At 39.5% G+C, this 23001-nt stretch overlaps 2 protein-coding genes across 2 annotated transcripts; both read left to right on the top strand.

Annotated features, from left to right (window-relative positions):
* The first annotated feature begins 7638 nt into the window (after positions 1 to 7638).
* rpain (RPA interacting protein) lies at positions 7639 to 10090 on the top strand. The gene is made up of 7 exons (XM_005811806.3): positions 7639 to 7831; positions 7932 to 8114; positions 8192 to 8264; positions 9069 to 9180; positions 9293 to 9356; positions 9695 to 9835; positions 9967 to 10090. Exons 1-7 carry the CDS (start codon positions 7760 to 7762, stop codon positions 9994 to 9996), a joined length of 675 nt encoding a protein of 224 aa, XP_005811863.1. The 5' UTR covers positions 7639 to 7759; the 3' UTR covers positions 9997 to 10090.
* A 1169-nt stretch (positions 10091 to 11259) lies between these two features.
* On the top strand, positions 11260 to 20742 carry LOC102222139 (26S proteasome non-ATPase regulatory subunit 11A). Its single transcript, XM_005811805.3, has 13 exons — positions 11260 to 11407; positions 12099 to 12200; positions 13226 to 13422; positions 15145 to 15202; positions 15324 to 15518; positions 16039 to 16183; positions 16351 to 16411; positions 17331 to 17393; positions 17498 to 17623; positions 17717 to 17752; positions 18167 to 18218; positions 18309 to 18452; positions 19581 to 20742. Exons 1-12 carry the CDS (start codon positions 11317 to 11319, stop codon positions 18449 to 18451), a joined length of 1269 nt encoding a protein of 422 aa, XP_005811862.2. The 5' UTR covers positions 11260 to 11316; the 3' UTR covers position 18452; positions 19581 to 20742.
* The last annotated feature ends 2259 nt before the right edge of the window (positions 20743 to 23001 follow it).

Below are 23001 nucleotides of genomic sequence, written 5' to 3' on the forward strand. Positions count from 1 at the left end.
ATACATTATTTTATTCAAATTTATTTTGTTTTCTTAAATTTTGGAATCATTGACAGATCCAGAATAAGAAGCAAATAAACATGCTGCTTGGAAACCCTCCAGCCCCCATTATTATTATACTTGTAAAACAAAATTCCCAAGGTAAGGCAGCGTTTATTAGGGCAATTTTATTTCATCTCCAGTTACCTTATTAATACAGTTGTTTATACTGTTTTAGATATATTGATATGATATACTTATACACTGGGGTATATTAACAAGTGAATTTCCCCTCTGTGAGAATATTAAAGGACTATTCTGTTCCGTTGACCATCGCCTGTCTGACTCCCTTCTCATCCCTGCAGAAGGTTGCAAGGCAACAAGATAATTCCAAGAGGTGTGAATACTTTGGAACACATTGTGCAGTTCTATGTCTTTGTACTAATTCATGTTATTCCCCTGAAAGCTCACTTCATAGGAAAATAACAAAAAATTCACTAAACAGATGGTAAAATTCAATTCAGTTTATTTCACAGCACACGTCGTCTCGAGGCATTTTACAATAAAAGTCATTTCAGTTTAATCACACACACACATTCCAGTTGATGCTGGGGTTCAAAAGGTGTGTTAAACTCAGTTCATTATTCAAAGTAGTTAAAAAATGTTCCTATGGAAACCCAGAGGAGTGCCGACTCGCAGTATTCACTCTTCCTGGACGTCCACAGCAACGATAGCTTGCATCGCGTTGTCGACTTCACAGCAGTAAAGACCCGATACTAAACATGCAGGTGGCGACAGCGGAGAGGAAGAATGCCTCTTTAGCAGGAAGAAACCTCCAGCAGAACCAGAACCTATATGACCAGATATCTGCCGAGAGCGACTGGAGGTTTGAGAAGACGGAGCAGAGACACTGAAAGAGACAAAAGGACTGAAAGGAGGAGGACTTTGTATGCTCATCCAAAGTAAGAAGCTAATGGAAGAGGGAGAACGACTCGCTGATGAAACGCCAGACCAGGTGTAGCTTCTATGGAGGGAGGGAAAAAAACACACAAAGAAAACATAAAAGTAGTTGAAATAATAGCAAATGAGCAGAAGAGGAAGTAAGGAAAAGTGGATAGCTTGTCCTCCAGCAGCGTAAGCCTGTAGCAGCATGACTGAAATAAAAATAAATAAACAGAACTAACTAATACGAATATAACATACAAAACAAAAATGCCACGTCAGGCATTCACTTGAATTAACCAGATATACTAAGGTTAAAGGTCAGGATTAACTTTTGGTGTTTTGCCTCTTTTTCTAGGGTGTCAGGTCCTGACTTGTTATGGTGTTTGATTCTAGTGTCATTATCAGGCCGTGTTCCTTAGTCTCTTTGATCAGATCAGCCTGGTTTCCGTTTGACCTTAGTCACCTTATCTCTGTAATAGATTCATTTTGCTAGTTATTCAGATTGTAGGGCTGCACAGTGGCGCAGTTGGTAGCACTGTTGCCTTGCAGCAAGAAGGTCCTGGGTTTCGATTCTCGGGTCTTTCTGTATGGAGTTTGCATGTTCTCCCTGTGCCTTGCTAGGGTTCTCTCCGGGTACTCCGGCTTCCTCTCACAGTACGTGTGAGTGTGTGTGTGCATGGTTGTTTGCCCTGTGACAGACCGGCGACCTGTCCAGGGTGTACCCCGCCTCTCGCCCGAAACGTTCGCTGGAGGTAGCACCCCTCCTGACCCCACTAAGGACAAGGGTGTAAAGAAAATGGATGGATGGATTAATGGATCCAGTTTGTGTGCTCTCCCTCGCCCGCTGTGTCACTCTCTCTCCCCTCACATCAGCCATCTGTTCCTTGTTCAGTAATCCAGCTCCTCAGTACACAACGTATTCTCTGTTACTCCTTGCTGGTTCTTCTCGTTTCCTCCTGGTATTTCCCCGTTCTGCCTGCTGGCTGAGTTTCAGAAAGATCAGGAGGTTTTAAAGAGACAGAGGTGTTACAAATTACAAAGTCACATTTCTTTAATGTCATATGTGATATATATATATATAGCATTTATGTAACTGATGGTAACAGTTACTTGATTATGCTATAAAATTCCACCATGTGGCTGGAAAACACATAACGCTGCCCCTTCCAGTGGCATTGGTGCATTGCACAAGGCTGATGACCTAATGAGGACAGATGGATAGAAATCTGTTCACTTTGTTTAAAGTCCAGATAAATTGTTCATTTACCCAACTAAACCCCGCCAGGACCGTGTCCATGGCTACCAAAAGCACCTGGTTACAGCGCAGTTTAATAAGTGACATTCAACCAAATATTAATGGAGATTTGTGTTCATATTTCAGCCGACATTTATAATCTGAATTAGAGAAATTTGACGTTGTGAACATTCTGAAAAGGTTCTGAGCAGCACATGCATGAGGTTGATTGACAGTGCCAAGACCCTCCCCCTGGCTCTGATTGGTTGTTTCTGACTGCATGTTGTATTTCTGCAGATGGCGGTAGGAACACAGAGAGGAGAAAACAGAGGAGCTTCATTTTTTTTTTCACAGATTATCTGTCTCATATTTTACCATCACAACATGGTGACAGTTTTAACAAAAATGTACAAAATATATTTTCTGTTTTATAAAAGTTACACACTGCAGCTTCAAGGAAATGTTTTCTATCAAACTGAAAAGTTTTCCTTACATTTGGGTATGTGGGGAATGTCCAAGTAACCTTCATTATTCTTTCATTCACCCTTCATCTGATAATAAACTCCTTCATCATTTTATGGAATTTTTTCACACACAACAATAGATTCCTTACAATTCGACCAATGATGTCCAAACTTTTTGTCCTAAAGGTCGAAATTGAGACGTTTAAACTACGGACATGCTACAAAATTCATTAAATAAAAATTCCAATCATTATTTATTGTTATTTTTCTTTTCCTCTCTTTTTTTAGTTTTATCTGCTGAACAGTAAGTGCAACTTTTATAAAAACCTGTATATCACTAAAGATTTAAAACTTAAAAATAGCTTCAGATTGAATGAAGTCCATGAATCGTTTTCTATTTTGTTGGCCTCTTTTTTTTTTTTTTTTTTTTACTATTCTTGAGACTGCTGTGAATTTCTTCAAGATGTTAGGCGGACCTTAAACTCATGGAAACCCCACAGCTGCGTGCTGATATGAGAACTGCATGGACTTGATCGACTTAAAACCCTGCTCTGAAGTCAGTCAGAGAGGATTCCCAGGTCTAATCTTTGCGTAGAGGTGACTGAGGGAATATTGGGGAAAACTGAAGCAATAAAAGCGAGACTGAAGCAAAGAGATTTCCTTATTAATTGTCTGTCTGAATATTTTTTTTCGTACCCATAGAGCAATACACTACATGGTCAGTTCTGTGAACTCATGAAACGCCTTGCAAAAGTTTTCACAAACTCTATGGAAGCCTGTTTCTGCCATTTATTTATTTAAAAATAAACAAATAATCTCATAATAATGAGATACTATCTCATATCTCAGATACTATGTCATTATTTTGAGATTGACGCTTAAAATAATGAGATATCTCAAAATATCTCATTATTTTCAGATACTATCTCATTATAATGAGATTATTTTTTTATTTATTTTTTTATTTTATATTTTTTTAGATTATTTATCTCATTATAATGAGATAGATAATCTCATTATAATGAGATTATTTATTTTATTTTTTTTAACAGAGTGGCAGAAACGTATGGAAGCCCGTTTCCACCACTCTGTTAAAAAAATAAAATAAATGATCTTATTATTTTGAGATTGACGCTTAAAATAATGAGATATCTCAAAATATCTCATTATTTTGAGATGATGTCTCAAAATAAAACACTATTTTGTATTTTATACAAAATAGTATTATATAGTATTATATCTACAAAATAGTAAAATATCTTATATTTTGTATCTTATTATACATTATAATTTAGTATCTCATTATTTTGAGATATTATCTCATTATTTTTGAGATAATTTATTTATTTATTTATTTTTTAACAGAGTGGCGGAAACAGGCTTCCATATTGTATTGACATTTTAATGCAATACAAAAATGTTTTTAAAAGTAAAAAAAAAAAAAAGGATGCAGACCCTGAATAGAAAATAAAAAAGGCGACTCTGACAGATCATCAGTAGAGCGGTAGCTAATCTACCACATTGATCACTTATTAATAATCTTAAATAAACATCAAGCAATAAAAACACAAAACTGTAATGGACTGCATATTCTGTTTTTTTGTGTGGCGATATTAATATTACTCTTATTATTATTGAAAAACATCCATTTATTATCTAGTGTGAACAAAATCTTTTTGTACTGTGGGAGGAAGCCGGAGCACCCGGAGAGAACCCATTAATCAATCAATCAAATTTTATTTGTATAGCACATTTCAGCAGCAAGGCATTTCAAAGTGCTTTACATCATATCAAACACAGAAACACAATGCAACATAGAATCAACAATCAAAACACGGCATTAAGTCAAGTTCCATCAATAAATTTGTAATTGATTACGTTTCAAATACAGTCCTAAACAGGTGGGTTTTTAGTGGAGTTTGCATCCATAGAAGGTTTACCTGTTACACTCCTACTGTGTTATATGGAACAAAATAAATGTTGCTATTTTTATTCCCACTCACAATCACACAGTTTAAAACGATGTAGACAGCATTTTAATGGGCTTCTGGCACGAGGCTCCGTACTCCTCGTTCACAGAATGTCGAGCAGGGACTCCGCCGTCCCTCACGGATTTTTGTGCAATTCTTTTTGTAATTATTTTTTTACTTAGAAAGAGAGATTCCCATCACATTCGTTAATTACAGCTTTACCCATCTGAGATTGTACATGAGTATACAACCGGAGAATCCAAGTGATTTTGTCCATACTGCCTTTCTGGTATTTTCTTTTACAGACTATTACTAAATTTTGTTGTGAACAATAACAAAAATGAACAGAATTGAACAATAACGGGGATTGCACCATCCTGAGCAATAAAAAAAAACACAAGAACATACAAGGGCAGGGCACATAGTTCTCAAGAACAATCAAATGAAGTCAGATCTAATTGGTTTTACATACTCAGTCCAATTGATCCAGATCTTATAAAACTTTCCTTTTTCAACTTGGAGGGAAAAAGAAATCTTTCCCATAACATAAATCTGATCAACAATTTCAATCCATTCGTCGATAGTGGGTGGGTCTGGTTTTAGCCATTTCCTTGTGATGGCTTTCTTACTGGCTGCCAGTAGTATAGCCAGACGTTTTTTGTCTTGGTTGGTCCATGTGTCCAACTGTAAGTTGCCCAAGTACAACGTTTCACATTTGAATGAAATTTTTACATTGAATATATTTTCATTATGTTTGTGGAACTCTTCGCAATATGGTTTTATTACTTGGCAGTCCCAACAAACATGGAAGTGGTTGGCTCCTTTAGACTCACCAAGTCTCCTGCAGGCGTCCCCGTTGTTTTGATATCGTCTCTGAATGGGTGCAACAAAAAATCACGCAATGTTTTTCCAACAAAACTCCCGCCATGTGTTTGATCCAGTCGAGACCCACTGCAGTTGACATATTTCCTCCCATCTTCTTGTGAGATTATTACCTTAATTTCCTTTTCCCATTTCCTCTTTATGTATTCTGTATGCTCATGTTTAGATAGCTGTATGGCATTGTATAACTTAGAGATAATTCTGCTGTCTGATCTGGGTTTAATTAGTGTTAGAAATACCTATATGAAACTGGAATCATTTTTTCTCAACACCTCTTTAAAGTTTCTATTAAAATAATGTCTCACCTGCAGGTACCTAAAAAAATCATCTTTTTCCAGTCCATGATCCTTCTGTAAGGTTTCAAAACTCTGAAATATCCCTTTGTGGACAAATGAATAATAGGTAGTTAAGCCTTTTGAGATCCATAACTTGAATCTGTTATCATTTCTATTTGGTGTAAAATCCGAATCATAGGCTCACCACCTCATAATTTTAGATGCGTCTCAGATGCTGCATGCTGCAATTTTAGATGCTGCATCACATTCAAAATGTGATGCAGCACGGTTTTTTTTTTTCACGTCCGAGCGAACGTTTCTTCCTTTCTTCATGACGTCTTCGTTCTGCGTTGCAGACGTCGCAGCCAGGTAGGATGGGTTCTCGGATCCTGGGAGCTTTGGGAAGTTTGGGGGGGTATTTGTCCAATATGACAGATTTCTCTTCCTTGGTCTTTAATGTCGCTGACAGACTTGAGGTTGGGCCAGAGGTTGGGCCAGAGGTTGGGTCTACAGACTCAACTTCTAAGGGCAAGTGAGAGGTTGAGTCTTTGGTGTCTTTGGGCTCAACCTCTGAAGTCATTTTTGCTTCACAGCAAACTTCCCCAGCCGGGGAAGTCTCTTCTTCAGTATCGTCATCTGAAGACTCATCGTGCTGCGAGTCTTCTCTATCCGGTAACGTTTGCTTCCGAGTCCCGAAAGTGTTGAAAAGGTATTCGGCGTAATCCATGTTCTCGTCTTGAGAGCTGCTACAATCAACGGTGACACCAGGAAATAGTGTGGTCACAAGTTTTCTCACACCAGTTGTTACTAAATACCCGGCGCCAAAAGACAACGGAAAAAAGACGGCAGCTGTTAAAAGTTTCTCCATATTAAAATCCTAGTAAAAGAGAGCGAGGGGTTGAAGTGGTATCTGTCAAAGTGCTATTTGTAAAATACCTGATGTTTCGAGATGGACGCATTCATAACCTCGGATGTTCTTTGATCTATGACATAGATCTATGTCATAGATGTCGTCATAGCTACAATGAGCTCACTGTAGTTCTGGGGGAATGTCTTGCTTCTGAACGTTGCTATGGAAACGGTCAGATCAGTTCTGCATGACTCAAACTATTAACCCTTTGCAAGTGTATATTTCAGGAGGCTGGGGATTAAAACAGGGATTTTAATAGTTAAATATTAAGTTTAGTTTGACAATAGTATATTAAAACCATTAATTTAAGTAGGTTTTTTTTTTATCATTCTATCAGGTTTAAAATTTTGAATCATACTTGACTTAAAAATATCTTGAAAGTAAAATTAAATGTAACTTACAGACATTTGCTGCTGCTGTTGTTGTAAAATGTGACAAGAAATTTTGCCCGCTTGAAGAAGAGCTACAAAGAAATAATTTTGGTTTAATCATTTTACACGTTAGCATAAATATAGAATAAAGAATGATCCCAAAGAAATGATGCTGCCGCTCCATATTTGATGGGTTGTAAACAATCCACTCCAACACATTTGTTCTGTATGGTGCGGAAATGTAAGTAATAGACAGAATGTAATGTCTTCCAGCTTTTTCTGTGTAATTGAGAGCTTGACACCAACAGCAGCCCACATTGCTGATAGCTGGGAAGGAGATAAATGAGTCCATTTCTATGCTCTCCTGTAAACTGGTTATGAGTCTGTTGGTTTTTTGTGTATTTTAACTATTAAAACTGGTAAACAAATGTTTATATCTGTTTTTAATTATATTGATCTATTCATTAGTTTTTCCATAATCCTTCATCTTATTTCACCTTTCTTTGTTTAAACTTGTAATTGTATCGTTTTCAACATTAAATAAAGTTCCGGATAAAAAAAGAGAAAAAGGTAGAAAGCGAAAGAAAGAAAAGAACTACATATTCCATCACGTCGTTCGCACGGTTGAAGATCTACTTCCGGGACAGGAGGTTAAATAACAGAAATGTTGTGTTTCAGAAGTCTCCCCGTAATTAAAATGTAACCGTGTGTCCTGTCATAAGGCTGTTCATGGACGCTTTGGACCGACGTCGCGCTCTTTACAAAGGAACCACTCCGCCATGGAAGGAAACCTACCGGAAGGTTCGCTGGAAGACGTTAACACTAGCTTCCGTTAGCTTGTTGTCATGCTGTCTTTAAATTGTTTTACTTTTGTTCCTGTTGACTTTTTTTTTTTTTAAAGCGGTGTGTGGACCGGCTGAAGAACAGCCGCTCCAGGCTGCTGGACAGATACCGGCAGATGGGAGGCGAGCAGCCGCGGAGCAGCTCCATCATCGTCCAGGAGGTGATGGAGGAGGAATGGAGAGCCCTGCAGCCTGATGATCAGAGGCTGCCCTCACTGTGGGGCCCTCACGGCGTGGCACAGGTCGGGCTCCGCCGCAGACAGCTGACCCGTCTCTAACAACGCCTGCAGATGTGCTGACGTCTTTACTTTTCTAGCAGATGTTCAGTGTTATGGAGGAGTGTGATGAACTGGCGGTGCTGGAGGAAATCCACCGGGAGCTCATGTCTCAAGGTGATCAGTGCGCTGTGTGTGATTCAGGGGAATCGGACTGAGTCCAATTCAGAAACACCCAAAGGACATTTTTAATTTGTGACTATGTCATCCATGTGTTTTCGAAAAGTCATGTTAGCTGACCTACTGAAAAGGTCAGCGTGGAATTTTTGATCTTCCACTTTAGGAAATTTGTCATCATTTTCAGAGAACCACCATTTTATTCTTAATGTTAGGTTTTAAAATAAAGAAAACATAAAAAGGGATCCAACTATGCCACCAGAGTGGCAAAAGTAAAGGTGCTTTGCAGCGCTTTGACAAGGGTAAAAAAAAAAAAAAACACATTACAATACTAGTACTTTAGTGTTCTCTTGTGGATATTAAATGCAATTCTTTCATAAGAAACTGAAACACTACCTTTATTACTTACTAAGAGCCTTTGTTGAAGACCCAAGATCCCTGGGTCTGGTAACTAGTCAGTCTCATGACATGCTAACAGCTCACTGTCCAGCTAGCGGTGAAGATGTTCCATAGTAACATGTCTAGGATGACGCCATCGCTTGCTAATCCTCCTCATTTGCTTTTGCACCTCCTCTTTAAATATCTGTCTGGCTGTACGGTTAGAAAGCTGAGCAGAGAGATGCTGGAGTAGGGGACATTATGGGGTAAAGGAGGTTGAATAGAAACATGAATCACACTTCAGATTTTTATCTGGAAAAGATTGACTTTCACCAATCATTATACAAAGATTGGTACTTTGCAGTGTGTGAACCTGATCAGATTCGTGTGTGTGTGTGTGTGTGTGTGCTTTTCTGTCTGCTGCAGAGATGTCTATAATCGACGAGTATGAGAGGAACCTTCAGTTTGAACAGCAGTATATCTCCTCTCTGGTGGAGGGAATGGATGAGATGCATATCGTTTGCCCCACATGTCACATGTAAGTGTGACTATTAAGCAATATGAAGGCAACCAGAGAAAGTTATATTTGAGCATTTCTTTGTTTTCCACTGGAGCAAAGACGATTGTTGACATGTTTGTTCGTCTTGCAGGAACAACTTGAGCTTCAGCAGCTCTTTCATCTCCTGCCCTTGTGGACTTTACATCAACACTAAGGTTTGTGTCGCACAGTTATATTTTTGTATAAATTTTTTTTTTTTTTCAAATCTGTGGTTGTCATGGGAATTTAGCGTTGTGCGGTTGTGGACTAAAGGTTTGGCACTGACATACTGTAGCCGTTGTTTTGCAAATTCTAAAGCTTAAGTTTATGCCCTTAACAAAAAGGGGGAAAAAACAGATCAAAGTAAAGGACAAAATCTTAAACTAATCAAAGACATTTCTGTCCCAGTTAAAAACCTTCGTCCTCGTCTGTTTAATGAATTTTGTAGAATGAAACACTACGTGGGATGTGATGTTTAGCGACTCCACTTCTCTCATTTTCCTCTTCTGCTTAGAAGCGGAACATCAGTCCAGATGTCCTGCAGCGCCTCCTGGAGGCCAGGGTGTCGGAGCACATGGAGGACTGTCTGCACAGCCCGGTTTTCTCCGTAACGCCCAACACAGACAGCCACGCCTCCCTGATGATCAGCTGCCAGGTGAGCATATTTTGGAGCTCCTGCTGTGCTAGCATTTCTGTTTCTATTAGAGGGAGAAGTTTGTAGAAGCTTCATGCATACAGTTGGTGTTCATTTCAAATATTAATAAGATATTTTCTCTGTGCTTCCAGGCTTGTGACTACCTGTCTGTCGTCTTGTAGCGGCACTTCTGTCAGGAATGCACATGTGAAATTAAATTTTCAGTTCCTTTTTCTGCTCTGTAAATGTTTTATGAAATAAAGACATTTTATATAAAATGCTACCGTCTTTTATGTTTAAAAAAAACATAAAATGTTTAAGGGAGGAGTGTTCAAACTTTTTGTCACGTGAGGCAAAATCATCATGTCAGAAGTACTTCCTGGCCAAAAACAATCTTTTTTTTTTTTTTGATTTTTAAAAACACTTTAAAGACATTTTATGCGTGCTCAACAACAAACTAAGCAAACCAAGCATATAGATCAATGTTGAGGCAAAACTTGAAAAGGATTTCTTCATGTTTGCCTCATTAAACATGAAAAAAACATCCTGTTTGAACATTCTTGAAAAAAAAAAAAATCTGTTCTCAGCACAATAACAGGATTTGGGGCACTCTTTCTCTGGAAAGACATGGTGTGTTTGGTTTAGTTTAACAAATAAATGAAATGCAGATTTGGGTGAATTAAAGTATTCAGAAAAGTGATTCTGAACTAAAGTCTGCTTTAGAGTAGAAGTCGGTGGATAAATGTGGTTTAACTTTAATAATAAAAGGTTTAACTTTGAAGTCCAGAAGGAGACAGAACTGAAGAGCGTTTGGTGCAGCCATAACTCAGGATTACCAGGTAGGTAAAGATGGATGAGTTTAACAGCCGACCAGTCACCTTACCACCTTACTGGTGATAATACCAGTAAGGTAATACCAGATATTACTGAGTTAAGTAAAAAAGTCTGAAACTGCAGTCAACGCATTTTATGCTGCAAATTTGGAGGATGGTTGTCTTCTAATTTGGACAAGACTGATGCTTTTGCCAGAATCCTGTTTGTGAATTTCAGCTCCATCATTCCCCACATCTGCTTGGCCTGAACTCTGCCACTTGTCTCGAGTTTGAAATAGAATGCCTGGGAATAACCCTCGAGGCCAACATGCAAAACCTTTTTTTAATGTTCAATTGTGCAGTAAACTATTTGCTTAATTAAAATAATGTTGCGTAGCTTATTGTTGAGTAGGTTAAAAATAACGATGTTACTAAATTATTTTAACTTTTACAATTATTACATTTGTTTAGGCCTACGTGAACTTCGGATTTGACCATTTTTGGCCCACGTGACGAAAAGTTTGGAGGCCCCTGGTTTAAAAGACGTGGCCTGGAATGAACCTGTTTTCTTCTCACCATGACAAACAACCATGTATTGCAACCCGCCTTTAGGGGGCAGCAGCGAACCGAACATGTGACCCACCGAACCGGAAGACAACCACGCAGAGAGCAGAGGCTGGTAGCGGAGAGATGGCAGCCGCGGCTGTGGCTGAGTTTCAGAGAGCTCGGTCTCTTATTGGAACTGACCGGAACGCTTCTATCGATATCTTACACTCTATAGGTAGGTGGAACGGACTCTCCCGGACAGTAGGGATACATTCATTGAACGATTCCACTCGAAGTCTATACTTGTGTCCATCAGCCGTACGCTGTTTAGTTAGCAGCAAAGCTACGCTACACGAGTTAGCCTAATGCAGACCGTCACCCTTTCAGTACTGTTTGGACAGTGAGTCAGCAGCAGCCTGGCTAGCCGGTTAGCAGGATACCGGGTAGCTTTGTGCTTAAGCTAACGCTAGCTAGCCGGTCTCATTGATTTGGCTGGAAATTCGCTGACAGCCGGCTAGTTGCGTTAGCTGACAGCTAATGTTGTTAGCAGCTACTTCTCCCGAGTCTGTCAGATTTCAGGGCCGTCAGGGAAATTACAAACACTCCTTGTCAGCCCTGTAGAATGACACAACTAAGTTCCTTTCAGGTTTTGCTGGTTTATAACATGCTAATGTGTGTTGTTTATTTTCTCGTGGTGGATTTTATGCATATTCTTGCCTATTTTGACTCCTGTGGTGTTTCGCAGCTTTGTTAGCCGCTTGGCTCTTTGCCATATATCCCAGTCAGTCCGGGATAGAATACTTTCATTTCGTACCGGTGCCTTACAGAATCTAACCCCAGCGCTCGGACATGCTGGTGCTTCATGTTGAAACCAAACACATTATAAAATTGCTGTGTAAACGTGTGTGTGTATGTGTGTGTTTCAGTGAAACGGGACATCCAGGACAGCGATGAGGAGGCGGTGCGTGTTAAGGAGCAGAGCATCTTGGAGTTGGGTGGGCTGCTGGCAAAGACTGGACAAGCAGCAGGTAACCAGAGCCTGGGGTCGTATTCCTGAACACTTTCTTATTCAGGCACACCGAGGAGGGAAACAGTTTTGTTTGGCTGTTTTGACCACAGTTCAACCAGAACATCAAGTGTTTTGTTTCGGTTTGCCTCCAAAAGTTTCATTTCAGTTTTTCTTTTTAGTTAGCATCATTAATGCAATGAAACCCCATGAAAAGAAAGGTCAGGTTGGTGTAGAAGGTTTTCATACATGATTCTCAGACGCTTTCCAGGTCAGGGGTGAAGGGCCTGCAACCTGCAGCTCCGGAGCCACAAGTGGCTCTTAGGATGTTTAACATGGATTTTAATAACTTTAGCTAATATTTCTAATGTTTTTCTTTAAAATGGGTATGATAACAAATGTATGTTTTAGCAGTTTCTCTATTTTGTCATGGAATATTTGGACTCCGTTTTTGCTACATATGCTAAAATTAACAGCTGAATTTTAAAAAGTTTGCAACATATGAGTTATTTTCTAGCATAATTTTCTTACTTCATAAGATAATGATAAAAATGTTATATTCATTTTAAAATCTAAAAATAGAAATAACAAAGCACTTCTTTAAAATGACAACAGAGTTTCTACAGTAGATGTCTAGCAAAAATTCTAAGTTGTCCTTCTGTTAAAATAAAAAGCAAACACTAACTTTGCACACAGGCTAGAAAAAATATAGAATTAGTTTTTACCTGGTGTGGAAAGAGAAAAATGATTTTGAATTTTTTTTTGTTTCAGATCCTATTGTTGAAAATGGGACAGCATCTGTTATGCTATCCCATTTGTCAGTCTGTTTGAAATCTGTATTTCCATCCAGTCATACAAATATTCGTTCATCCATTCAGTTATTTGTCAGTTTACTCATTCCACCAGATAGCTAGCCATCCATCTGTTCACTCTCCATTCATCCTCCATAAGATTGTTTTAAAATTTTCTGAAAAAGAAGTGAGAACCTGTGAAAACTGTGGAGGAACCCTGTGAACAGTAACCTCGTCTTCCCAACCGTCTTCCCAGAGCTCGGAGGCCTCCTGAAGTATGTGCGCCCTTTCCTCAACTCCATCTCCAAGGCCAAAGCAGCCCGGCTGGTCCGCTCCCTGCTGGACTTGTTCCTGGACATGGAGGCAGCCACGGGTCAGGAGGTGGAGCTCTGTCTGGAGTGCATCGAGTGGGCCAAGGCTGAGAAGAGGACGTTCCTCCGACAGGCGCTCGAGGTGAGTCCCGGTGCGGCCCGCTGTCCTGCTCCGGCTCGTTTTTTCAGATGCTACTTTCCAGGTCTTGTTAAGGTGGGAAAATAAATCAATTTTAATTGTGTTTGAAGATTACATTTTTTTTAAAAATCTGGATCTCCTTGGATTTTTGTAGTTCAGAGTGATAGTTCAGAGTGATGTGAGTACGTCCAAGGCCGCCATTTTGTTTGACGAGCATGTTTTACAGCTTCTACTTATTGTTGAATTCAGATTCAGTACCCTACGTTGGAGTATTAGAACCAGGTTAAGAATATTATTTTACTTAGGCTGCAGTGTTTCATGCTTAATTATTAGGGGTGAAACAAGTTCTCACTACAGTAAAACAGAAGTAGGTCGAAGTAGGAACGATAAATGGCAGCAAGAGGCAGAAATCATCACTATAGCAACCGATAGCGGGACGTCTAGGAGTTGTTGAGCTACATCACCATCACTACTCACATAACAGAGAAATGTTGATCTATAAACCATGCATAGTTGTAATAACATGTGTAGAGATGGAAAGAAATCAGGAAAAGAGACGCATCAATTTGAGTTTGTGGCAGAAATCTATGAAAATGCAGAATAAAGTCATTTTTGTTGCACAAATTTGTTTGCTGAAGTTTTTTTGAAAGTTAAAATAAAATCCCATCTTGTTCTTGTGAACTTGATATAACTCATTATGTCTAGTGAGCTTTAGGTACACCGCTATTAATTCGCTTATGTGAACAAACTATGTCTTCACCTCACCACTTACTGTCAGAATACAGTCGAGAGTGCAGTGGCTTTTTGTTTTCTTTTTTTAATTTTGCCAACTGAAAACATGTGCAATCGCATAACCTTTACATTAACTATATTTCCGAATCCAGGATGTTCCATAACAAACACGTCAAAAGCTAAAAACGAATAAAGAGCGATGATGATGTAATGCCTGTAGCGTCCTGGTTTTCTGGTGAAAGTCTGGCATTGAATAAATCCTGAATATGTGTAATTGAAAGTCTCTAAGGTCTGCTTCCCTCATTAATGATGTCCACTCTGAAGAGTGTTGTCAGCGTGACCTGGTGCAGTCAGTGTCTGAGCAGAAATAGAATTTTTTATCACCAGGATGTTGTCAGAATGTAGCTGGATTCATCATGAACTTCCTGTTTATATCTGTGAATTAGGGCTGATCAATAAATCAATAACAATATATATTGATATAGACATGTGATCAATATCAATCGAGAATACGTCTGATAGGATATTCAATAATTTAATTGAACGCCGATCACAGCATTCTGGGAAATGTAGGCAGAGAAATAGCATTAGCTGCTCAACCTCTCTCTAAGCAAGGTTGACATCAACTAACTCACTCACTCTTTGGTTACCTAGCAACAAGCTGCTATTTTGCATAGCATCAGTTTCATGTTTCACCACAGTCACTCATAACTGCTTAAAACCAAAAAATCAGCGACGTGGAGAGAAAACCATGGATAGAACAGAAAAGGTCACATTCAGTTCGGTATTATTTCAGATAATAAAAACAGAAAACTAGTCAATAATTATCCTTTATATGGTGATTCATGTTCCAGCCATGTCGTTCAGCCCTACTGTGAATTCCTTTCTGCTGTCGGGTTTTAAACAGAAGGCAGAGCTGAGTATTCAAAGGTTTTGGAGGTGAGAGGTCAGCAGAATGCAGACACACACTAACTTCATCTCCTCTCTCCTCAGGCTCGACTCATCTCTCTGTATTTTGACACAAAATGCTACCAGGAAGCACTACAACTCGGTGAGTGGTAATCCTGCACGCTGTTTGGCAACATCCGTATCCTCAGAGGAGAAAGGGCGGCCTGTCTCTAAAGTCTGAGCTGCCTTTTGACCCCTGACCCCCGGTGTATTGGCCCCCGCAGGCTCCCAGCTGCTCCAGGAGCTGAAGAAGATGGACGACAAGGCGCTGCTGGTGGAGGTCCAGCTGCTGGAGAGCAAGACGTACCACGCACTCAGCAACCTGCCCAAGGCCCGCGCCGCCCTCACCTCGGCCAGGACGACCGCCAACGCCATCTACTGCCCGCCCAAACTGCAAGCGGCTCTGGACATGCAGTCAGGTACCCTGAGGAACGCCTGCAGGGGCCCTAATGGAACAGACCTGATTTTGTGTGAAGCAATAACTTGGCTTGTGACAATAAATCAATTAATCGCATAATAAATAAAAAAGAAATCTAATTTCCATTAGCATTATTTTTCGTTTTTCTCTTTTCTCTTTTTTTTACTAAAAACTAGATGATAAAAGTCTTCAGTCTGGTGCTTTAACTAGACTTTTTTTTGTCTTGTTCCAGGGACTTCATAATTCATTTTATTTGTTCTTTCTGTTGTTTTTAATTGTTTTCCAGTTCCAGTGTTAAATGTTCATTAGAATTTAAAGCTGATTGGTCTATGAGAATGTGTTCTTAGAGAGCAAGACATTGTGATAATGGCTTAATAATCACATTATTAAGCCATTATCATTGTATTTGTTGAAAAGGGTCTCAAAACAATATAATCACAATAACTTTTGGGACAATTTATCCTCCAGCTAAATTTGTTGCCTTAACAGGCCTGGCAATAACCTGATGTGTGTGTTTCCAGGAATCATTCACGCAGCAGAGGAGAAAGACTGGAAGACGGCGTACTCATACTTTTACGAGGCCTTTGAGGGCTACGACTCCATCGACAGCCCCAGAGCCATCACCGCACTCAAATACATGCTGCTCTGCAAAATCATGCTCAATGCGTGAGTGCTGCATTCACCGCAGAGGGGATCTAGCTCCTTAAACTGAACTCAGGAACTCTTCATGAGCCGTACAAATCAAAAATGGCTTTCTGTGAAGTTGCCAGAAGGACTTGAGACTAAGTTTTAGTGTAAAAGAAAATGTAATTTTTTTTTTTCTCTTTCTGTAGCCCAGAAGACGTCCAGGCCCTCATCAGTGGCAAACTTGCTCTACGATACGCAGGCAGACAGGTACGACTCGGTTCAGTTTTTATAAAAACCTTTTTCCCAGTTCTCTTTATGTTCCATACTGCCAGGACTTTCTTCACATTTCGTCATATTGCATGTCTCGTTCAATCTGAACTGATATGTAACTTGATGTAAAAAAGTTCTGCAGAGTTTGAGGATTCCTGGTTTAATGAACCTCCTCCTAATGAATAAATAAAACTTTTATTATTTTTGCATCAAACATATGCAACACGTGATAACAGCCCAATAAAAAGTTTTATTTTAACACCACTTTATAGTCCTGGTTCTGTATTACATTTATCATTGTAGCATTTCAGTCATTGTACTTTGATTCCTTTTAATTGCACTCAGTCTCTTTGTTACCTTTAAGTGTCACCATGACGGTAAATTACATTTGTTGTGTGTGGGAGTATAAGCACAAGAGCAATTAAAAAAAAAACATTTCTGTAGAGATTGTGGTGTCTTTATAGATTTTCTTGTACAATATTTGTCATGATTTGTATTGCTTCAGTTTTAATCAGCATACATTTGTGTTACACATGTAGATTGTTCCACCCCACTGCTTATAAGAATATTATAGACATTAAAAATATTCTGTTAGGGTACGTTAAGAAGATTTGAAAAAAAATAAAAATCAGTAGTTACTTTGCAATTAATCACAAGTAAATATTTTAATCAGCTTCTCGTAGCTCTGGGCTTGTGTTGGTCCATCACAAAATCTCAATCAGTCAACAAACAGCACAAATATGTAGTATGAATATGTCTACAGAACAATTTAACACACCAAGATTACCACACATTCCACCCATCTGCCATTTTCCTGTGAATCGTATTTGGACTTGCTGTTTTTCTGAATTCATCTTGGTGAATAAACTACTTTCCTTCCATATACTTTGATTCATTCCTTTTCTCCTCCCAACAGACAGACTCCTTGAAATGTGTGGCACAAGCCAGTAAGAACCGGTCGCTCGCAGACTTTGAACAGGTTGGCCTCTTCCTTGTTTTCTTTTTCTTTTTCTTGTTCTTTCACTGTGAAAACTTTTACCATTGCCCTCGTTTGTGACGACGTTCTTCCCGCTCGACTTTAAGGCGCTAACAGAGTACAAAGCGGAGCTGAGGAATGACCCCATCATCAGCACCCACCTGACCAAGCTGTACGACAACCTGCTGGAGCAGAACCTCATCCGCGTCATCGAGCCCTTCTCCAGGGTGCAGGTAGACGCTTTTCCACCGAAGGCAGAAATTTTCCAGCTTCTGATATGTTTACTGCTGCTGAAACTTTGTGGGTTTGTTTTCTTTTTTTAACAGATTACACACATCTCCTCGCTCATCAAGCTCCCTAAGGTAATCCTTGCTGCCAGTCTTTAGGTTTTCCATTCCCCAGGGTTTCCCCTAGAACACCTGCCAAGCTCGGTGGCAGGGGGGGCGGGGCAATCACCACTGTGTTTTTGTGTAAAAAATGTTAAAAGTTACAAAAGATGTGAATGAGCTGGCATCATAATTTAGAGAAAAAAGAAAAAAACCACCAATGTACAGGGACAGCGCTATTGTTGCACAACCCCTCGCCCAGTTCAGAGTCAACCATATACCTCGCTTAATTTGTCTTCAAAAAACTCTGTTTAGAATAAACTACTCTTAGCCTGGTGGCCCGCCAGGCTTATGACACACCGGAATAAACCTGGAGCTCCTTTATATCCCTTTTCACGTCGTCATTTTGTTTTTGTTTTTTCTGAGAAATGGCTACTGTGTGTGTTGCAGAGAGATGTAGAGAGGAAACTATCTCAGATGATTCTGGATCAGAAGTTTCATGGTAGGAGTTTTTTTGCTTTGCTTGGGGTTTCTCTCTGCTTTGATGGACCTTCTCCCATGGTTTCCACTCGTGCTGCGTCTCCCTCTCCAGGTATTCTGGACCAAGGCGAAGGCGTGCTGATCGTGTTCGACGAGCCGGTGGTGGACAAGACGTACGAAGCGGCTCTGGAGACCATTCAGAACATGAGCAAAGTGGTCGACTCGCTCTACAACAAAGCAAAGAAACTTACATAAGGTCAGCACATATTTACACACCCCCTTAAAAACGTGTTTTTATTTCAATCATTAAATGGAAATAAACACCGGTTATTAATTTCGGCCCAGTTTTACTTACCAGACTGATACCGATATTTTAGTGCCGATATATTGTGTGTGCTTAGTATCAATGCTCAACCCTATTATGCAACCATGACGCTGTCTGATCCTTCTTAAACTGTCTTCACCGGATGTTAGAGCAGGAATTGTTCTAACACTCCTGCAGACAATTGTTTAAAAATAGTTACAGCACAATGCTTCCAGGAAATGAAATGATCAATATTTAAAAGCAGTAACTTGTAGAGCGGATTATGAAGAAGACATCGGACTCAGCCTGAAGACATCAGAATACAAAACAAATGACTTGCCCTTTATTGACAACATAAACAATGAGAGTTTATTATTGGACGGTTTGCCCGGTAATGTTTACTGTGTTAGTGTAGCCTCCAACAGCCTCCTGACTCTTAAGTTCCAATGTCATAACAAATTTTACTGGATTATAAATAAACCCAGAAATTATTGTAAGACTAGATAATATAAATGCATGCCTTGTTCTTCAAATATTAACTGAAAAATTGTCGAAAGCCACGTGTTCTCCTTTCTCATAATGATTACTGCATAAAAATCCAGTAAAATGCAGTAAAATACCTTGTGGATGTAACACTGAAAATATGAATAGTTAAAGAAGAGCTTAAGAAACACTTCCCATATTTGTTTCCAAATTGTAGGTCTGCTTTTCTGAATATTATGCTTTTTGCACTCTTACCATTCTGCTCTTTGTAAAGCTATTTTGACAGTCTGACAATTGTTGCTAGCTATTTCAATAGTCATGTTAGCCGCCCTGTTAGCAAGCCTGCAGATATTTATTCTACTAACAGACATGCTAAAGCTTTCAAAACATCCATCATTTGCCATCCAAAACTGCAAAATGTTACAACTTAAAGCAATAAAGTTGATACTGCTATTATGAAAGACATTTATAAAAGTTTCGCCACTGCAGCTTGTAACTCTGCGCACAGGTATCAGCCTGGTGCCGTAAATAAGAACGTTGTTGCATTTGATTGGCGGAGTTTCACCGACGTTAATCAGGATGTCTTTGTCTCCTCAGAGAGAGTGAAAGCGTCTGTCCTCCTGTCGGAAGGGATTTGGGCCAGTCAGATCTCCTTCGTTCTCCCACCTCGATCTGGAAGGGACGGAGGAGGGGGGACAGGGAGATTACTAACATTCAACCCAGTGAGCAAACCAACCTGTTGTCCAGATAAAGACGAACCACCCCCACCCCAACACAGAAGAAGAATGGAACGGGGTCACTCCTCTATCAGCCCTCTGTTCTCCCTGCTTCTTCTCACTGTCTCTTCCTCCTTTGGGGTTGATCAGGGCACACAGTGCTCCTCCTAGTGGACCAATCGCAGCACTGCGTTTTTTTTTTTTTTTGTTTTTTTTTCCTCCTCTCCTCCCATGGCTGGTTTCTACTCTATGTAAAATTGGACAAACTTCACTTTTCCTTTTTTTTTTTTTGTTTGTTTTGTTTTTTTCCCTTCCAGTTTCTGTCTGTGCTGGCCATCAGGGAATCTTGTAAAATAACAGTAGAGGATAAATATACAGTACTTATACATACATCTATGATAAACAATGCTAAAAAATAAAAAAAAAATGATGTTCCGTTTGTTCTGAGAGCGGGAGAAATGACGCTTGGTTTGTCTGTATGTCTTTATTTGCCAGCCGGCGCTGAAACTGAATGTTTGCATTTTTCTATAGTTGTAGAACACCAACTACAGGCCAGCAGATAAATCTCTGAGTCTGCAGGGCATCAGACCCCCACCACCTCTTCTGCTGTCACTTGTTCTTTCACATGGAATAGTGGGGTTGTGGAAAACACGGGGAACCGCTCTTCTGTCCGCTCAAGACCACGGAACTTCCTCCCCATGTACTACCACTACCTGTTTGTATATACAATTTCCAATTTCCAAGCGCGTCTGTTGATTCAAGGCTGGATATGTCCACTCCGCCCACCCTTACCTTTTTTTTTTGTTTTTGGTTTTTTTCTTTTTTATAATGTGTAAGAACAGAATAAACCTTGCCTCTGAAAGCTTGGATGCTCCCTCAAAGAACTTTTCTGGTTCTGAGGGTTAAGTTGGCTTTGCTGGAGAAAATTGAGCTGTAAATTTTTTGGGAACTGAATTTTGCAAAGACTTATGGGTTCACCTTGTATGAATTAGAGAAAGACAAATGCTAATAAAAAAAAAGAAACCTATAAGTTGTCAATTTAAGATACTGCAAACACTGTTTTTTTTTAAGTGATCTCTAGCTACATTTGTTTTGTACCTCATTCTGAAGCTGCTTATTTTGTTTTCTTTTGCCAGGAGTCTGAATCAGTAGCTGCGTTTCCATTGACCATATAATTGAGCAATTTAACATTTAGAAATAAATTAACTTAATGGAAACACACCAATTTTGAAAACTTTCTTTTTCTATGAGTTTTGGCAGTAGAACGAGGGTGTTTTTTTTTTTTTTTTGTTATTTTTGGCTGTATCAAAATTGGTTTATTTTGCAACAGAAACTCATTTTTCACACAAGTCATATGATCAACACTGTTGCCACTCGCTCAAACCACGAAGAAGAAGGCGACAGGAAGTAGTTGGAGGATAACAGCGCAGCATGTTTTTGAATGGTTTTTATAGCATTACATTTTTTCACGTGTGATTTTTAATTGCGTTTATTTAATGGAAACAGCAATTGCGCAGTTGTGTTTGGGATCTAAGTTTTTTGCATATTTGTAATGGAAACGCAGCTGGTGATAACTCAAGCACAGCTAACCTAAAAAAAAAAAATATTTCCAAAGTTGGATGATGTGGCAAAATTGCTTTCCGTCCTGAATGTATTCCACTGTCCCTAAATTGATAAAGGAAGAAAAAAACCCACCTCCTATTAGTAGTTAAGGGTTTTAACTTCTTGGTTGAAGGATTTCAGATTAGTACATGCAGAGTTGTAAATGGCATGGTAACTATGGTAATTGTATGAAATGGGGAATCATGGGAGATGTTATTAAAAACAGAAAAAGACAACATACTGTAAATGTGTAGTGGAGGAAAAACGTATTTAATACAAGACCTACGAAATATCTTCAATTGGTAAAATGTACGAGATCCAATAAATGAGGAAGAGAAGACGTAAAAATAGAGCATAATCAGCTAAAGGAAAAATTACAAGAAGAAAAAAAAACAATAGCAAACACCACATCCATCTATTTACAACCTTCAACTACTATAATTTTTGACAATGCTTAACAAGCAGTCTTAATTTTAGAAGAAATCTGAATTCGAACATTTGATAAAGTACTTTCTTTAGGCATGAAAATAATTCAGCTAAGCTACAACAAAACACTAACATTTAAAGAACACAAAACTTAAACCACGAGTGACGGCCTCTTCTTTTGGCTTTTCCCTTTGGGGGTCGCCACAGAGAATCATCCGTCTTCTCTTATTCCTTCCTAATCTCGGTGTTTTCTATTCTCACACCGGGTGACATCATGTCCTCTTTCACCCATAAAACCCTAATTTGTTCTTCCTCAGCCTCCTTCACTGTGGCTCCAACCTCAGCATCATTCTGCTGATACAATCAATGTTTATCCTCTGAACATGTCCAGACTTCAGCCTTTATCTCTAACATCTAACACCCATCTGATGTACTCATTCCTGACCATCATCATCATCATCATCATCCCCAATGAGAACCTCAACATCTTGAGCTCTACAGCCTCCAGTTCTGCTGTCTGTTTCTCATTGGCATCATCTCTACATCATACAACATGGTCTCTCTATTGTCTTGAACATCTTTCTTTTGATTGTTTATCCCAGCAGACACTTTTCTCCACCCATTCCAACTCTTCTTCACCTCTTTTTCACTCTAACCGTTGCTCTGGACTGGTGACCGTTTACTTCCACTCCCTGTAACGTCACCATTCCACTGGTGCCCCCTCGTTTACAGAAATGTCTTCTGTCAGATTGCAACTACTCTTCACCAGTGCCCTGCTCTCACTGCAGACCAGTGTCATCTGTAAACATAATCCACTGAGACTCTTGTCCATCAGCAAAGCAAACAAGAAGGGGCTTAGAGCCGATCCTTGATGCCATCCCACCTCTTTCTTGAACTTCTGTCTCATGGCTCTCATAGATGTCCTGCTCCACTCAAACATACTTCTCTGCCACTCCAGACCTCATGCAACGCCACAGCTCCTCAAACTCTAGAAAGACACAATGCGGCGCAGTTTGGTCTTCTCTGTGCTTTGCCATCAGCATCCTTAAAGCAAAAACTGCAGCTGTAGTTCTTGACAGACGTTATGTACACGTCATGGAAATCATGTGGCCCTAAACGTAAGGTGTGAGTATAGGTTGGCCGTAGAATGCCAGAGTCCAAACCATTTTTGAGGATGGCTGATGTGGTGCGCACTTTAAAGAAAGAAGTGATCAAGTTGGTCACAGTGTGAGGCACAATCACATTGCGAAATGAATTAGTTACTAGAAGAAATT

This window comes from Xiphophorus maculatus, chromosome 16 (genome assembly GCF_002775205.1).
Source record: "Xiphophorus maculatus strain JP 163 A chromosome 16, X_maculatus-5.0-male, whole genome shotgun sequence".
NCBI lineage: Eukaryota > Metazoa > Chordata > Actinopteri > Cyprinodontiformes > Poeciliidae > Xiphophorus > Xiphophorus maculatus.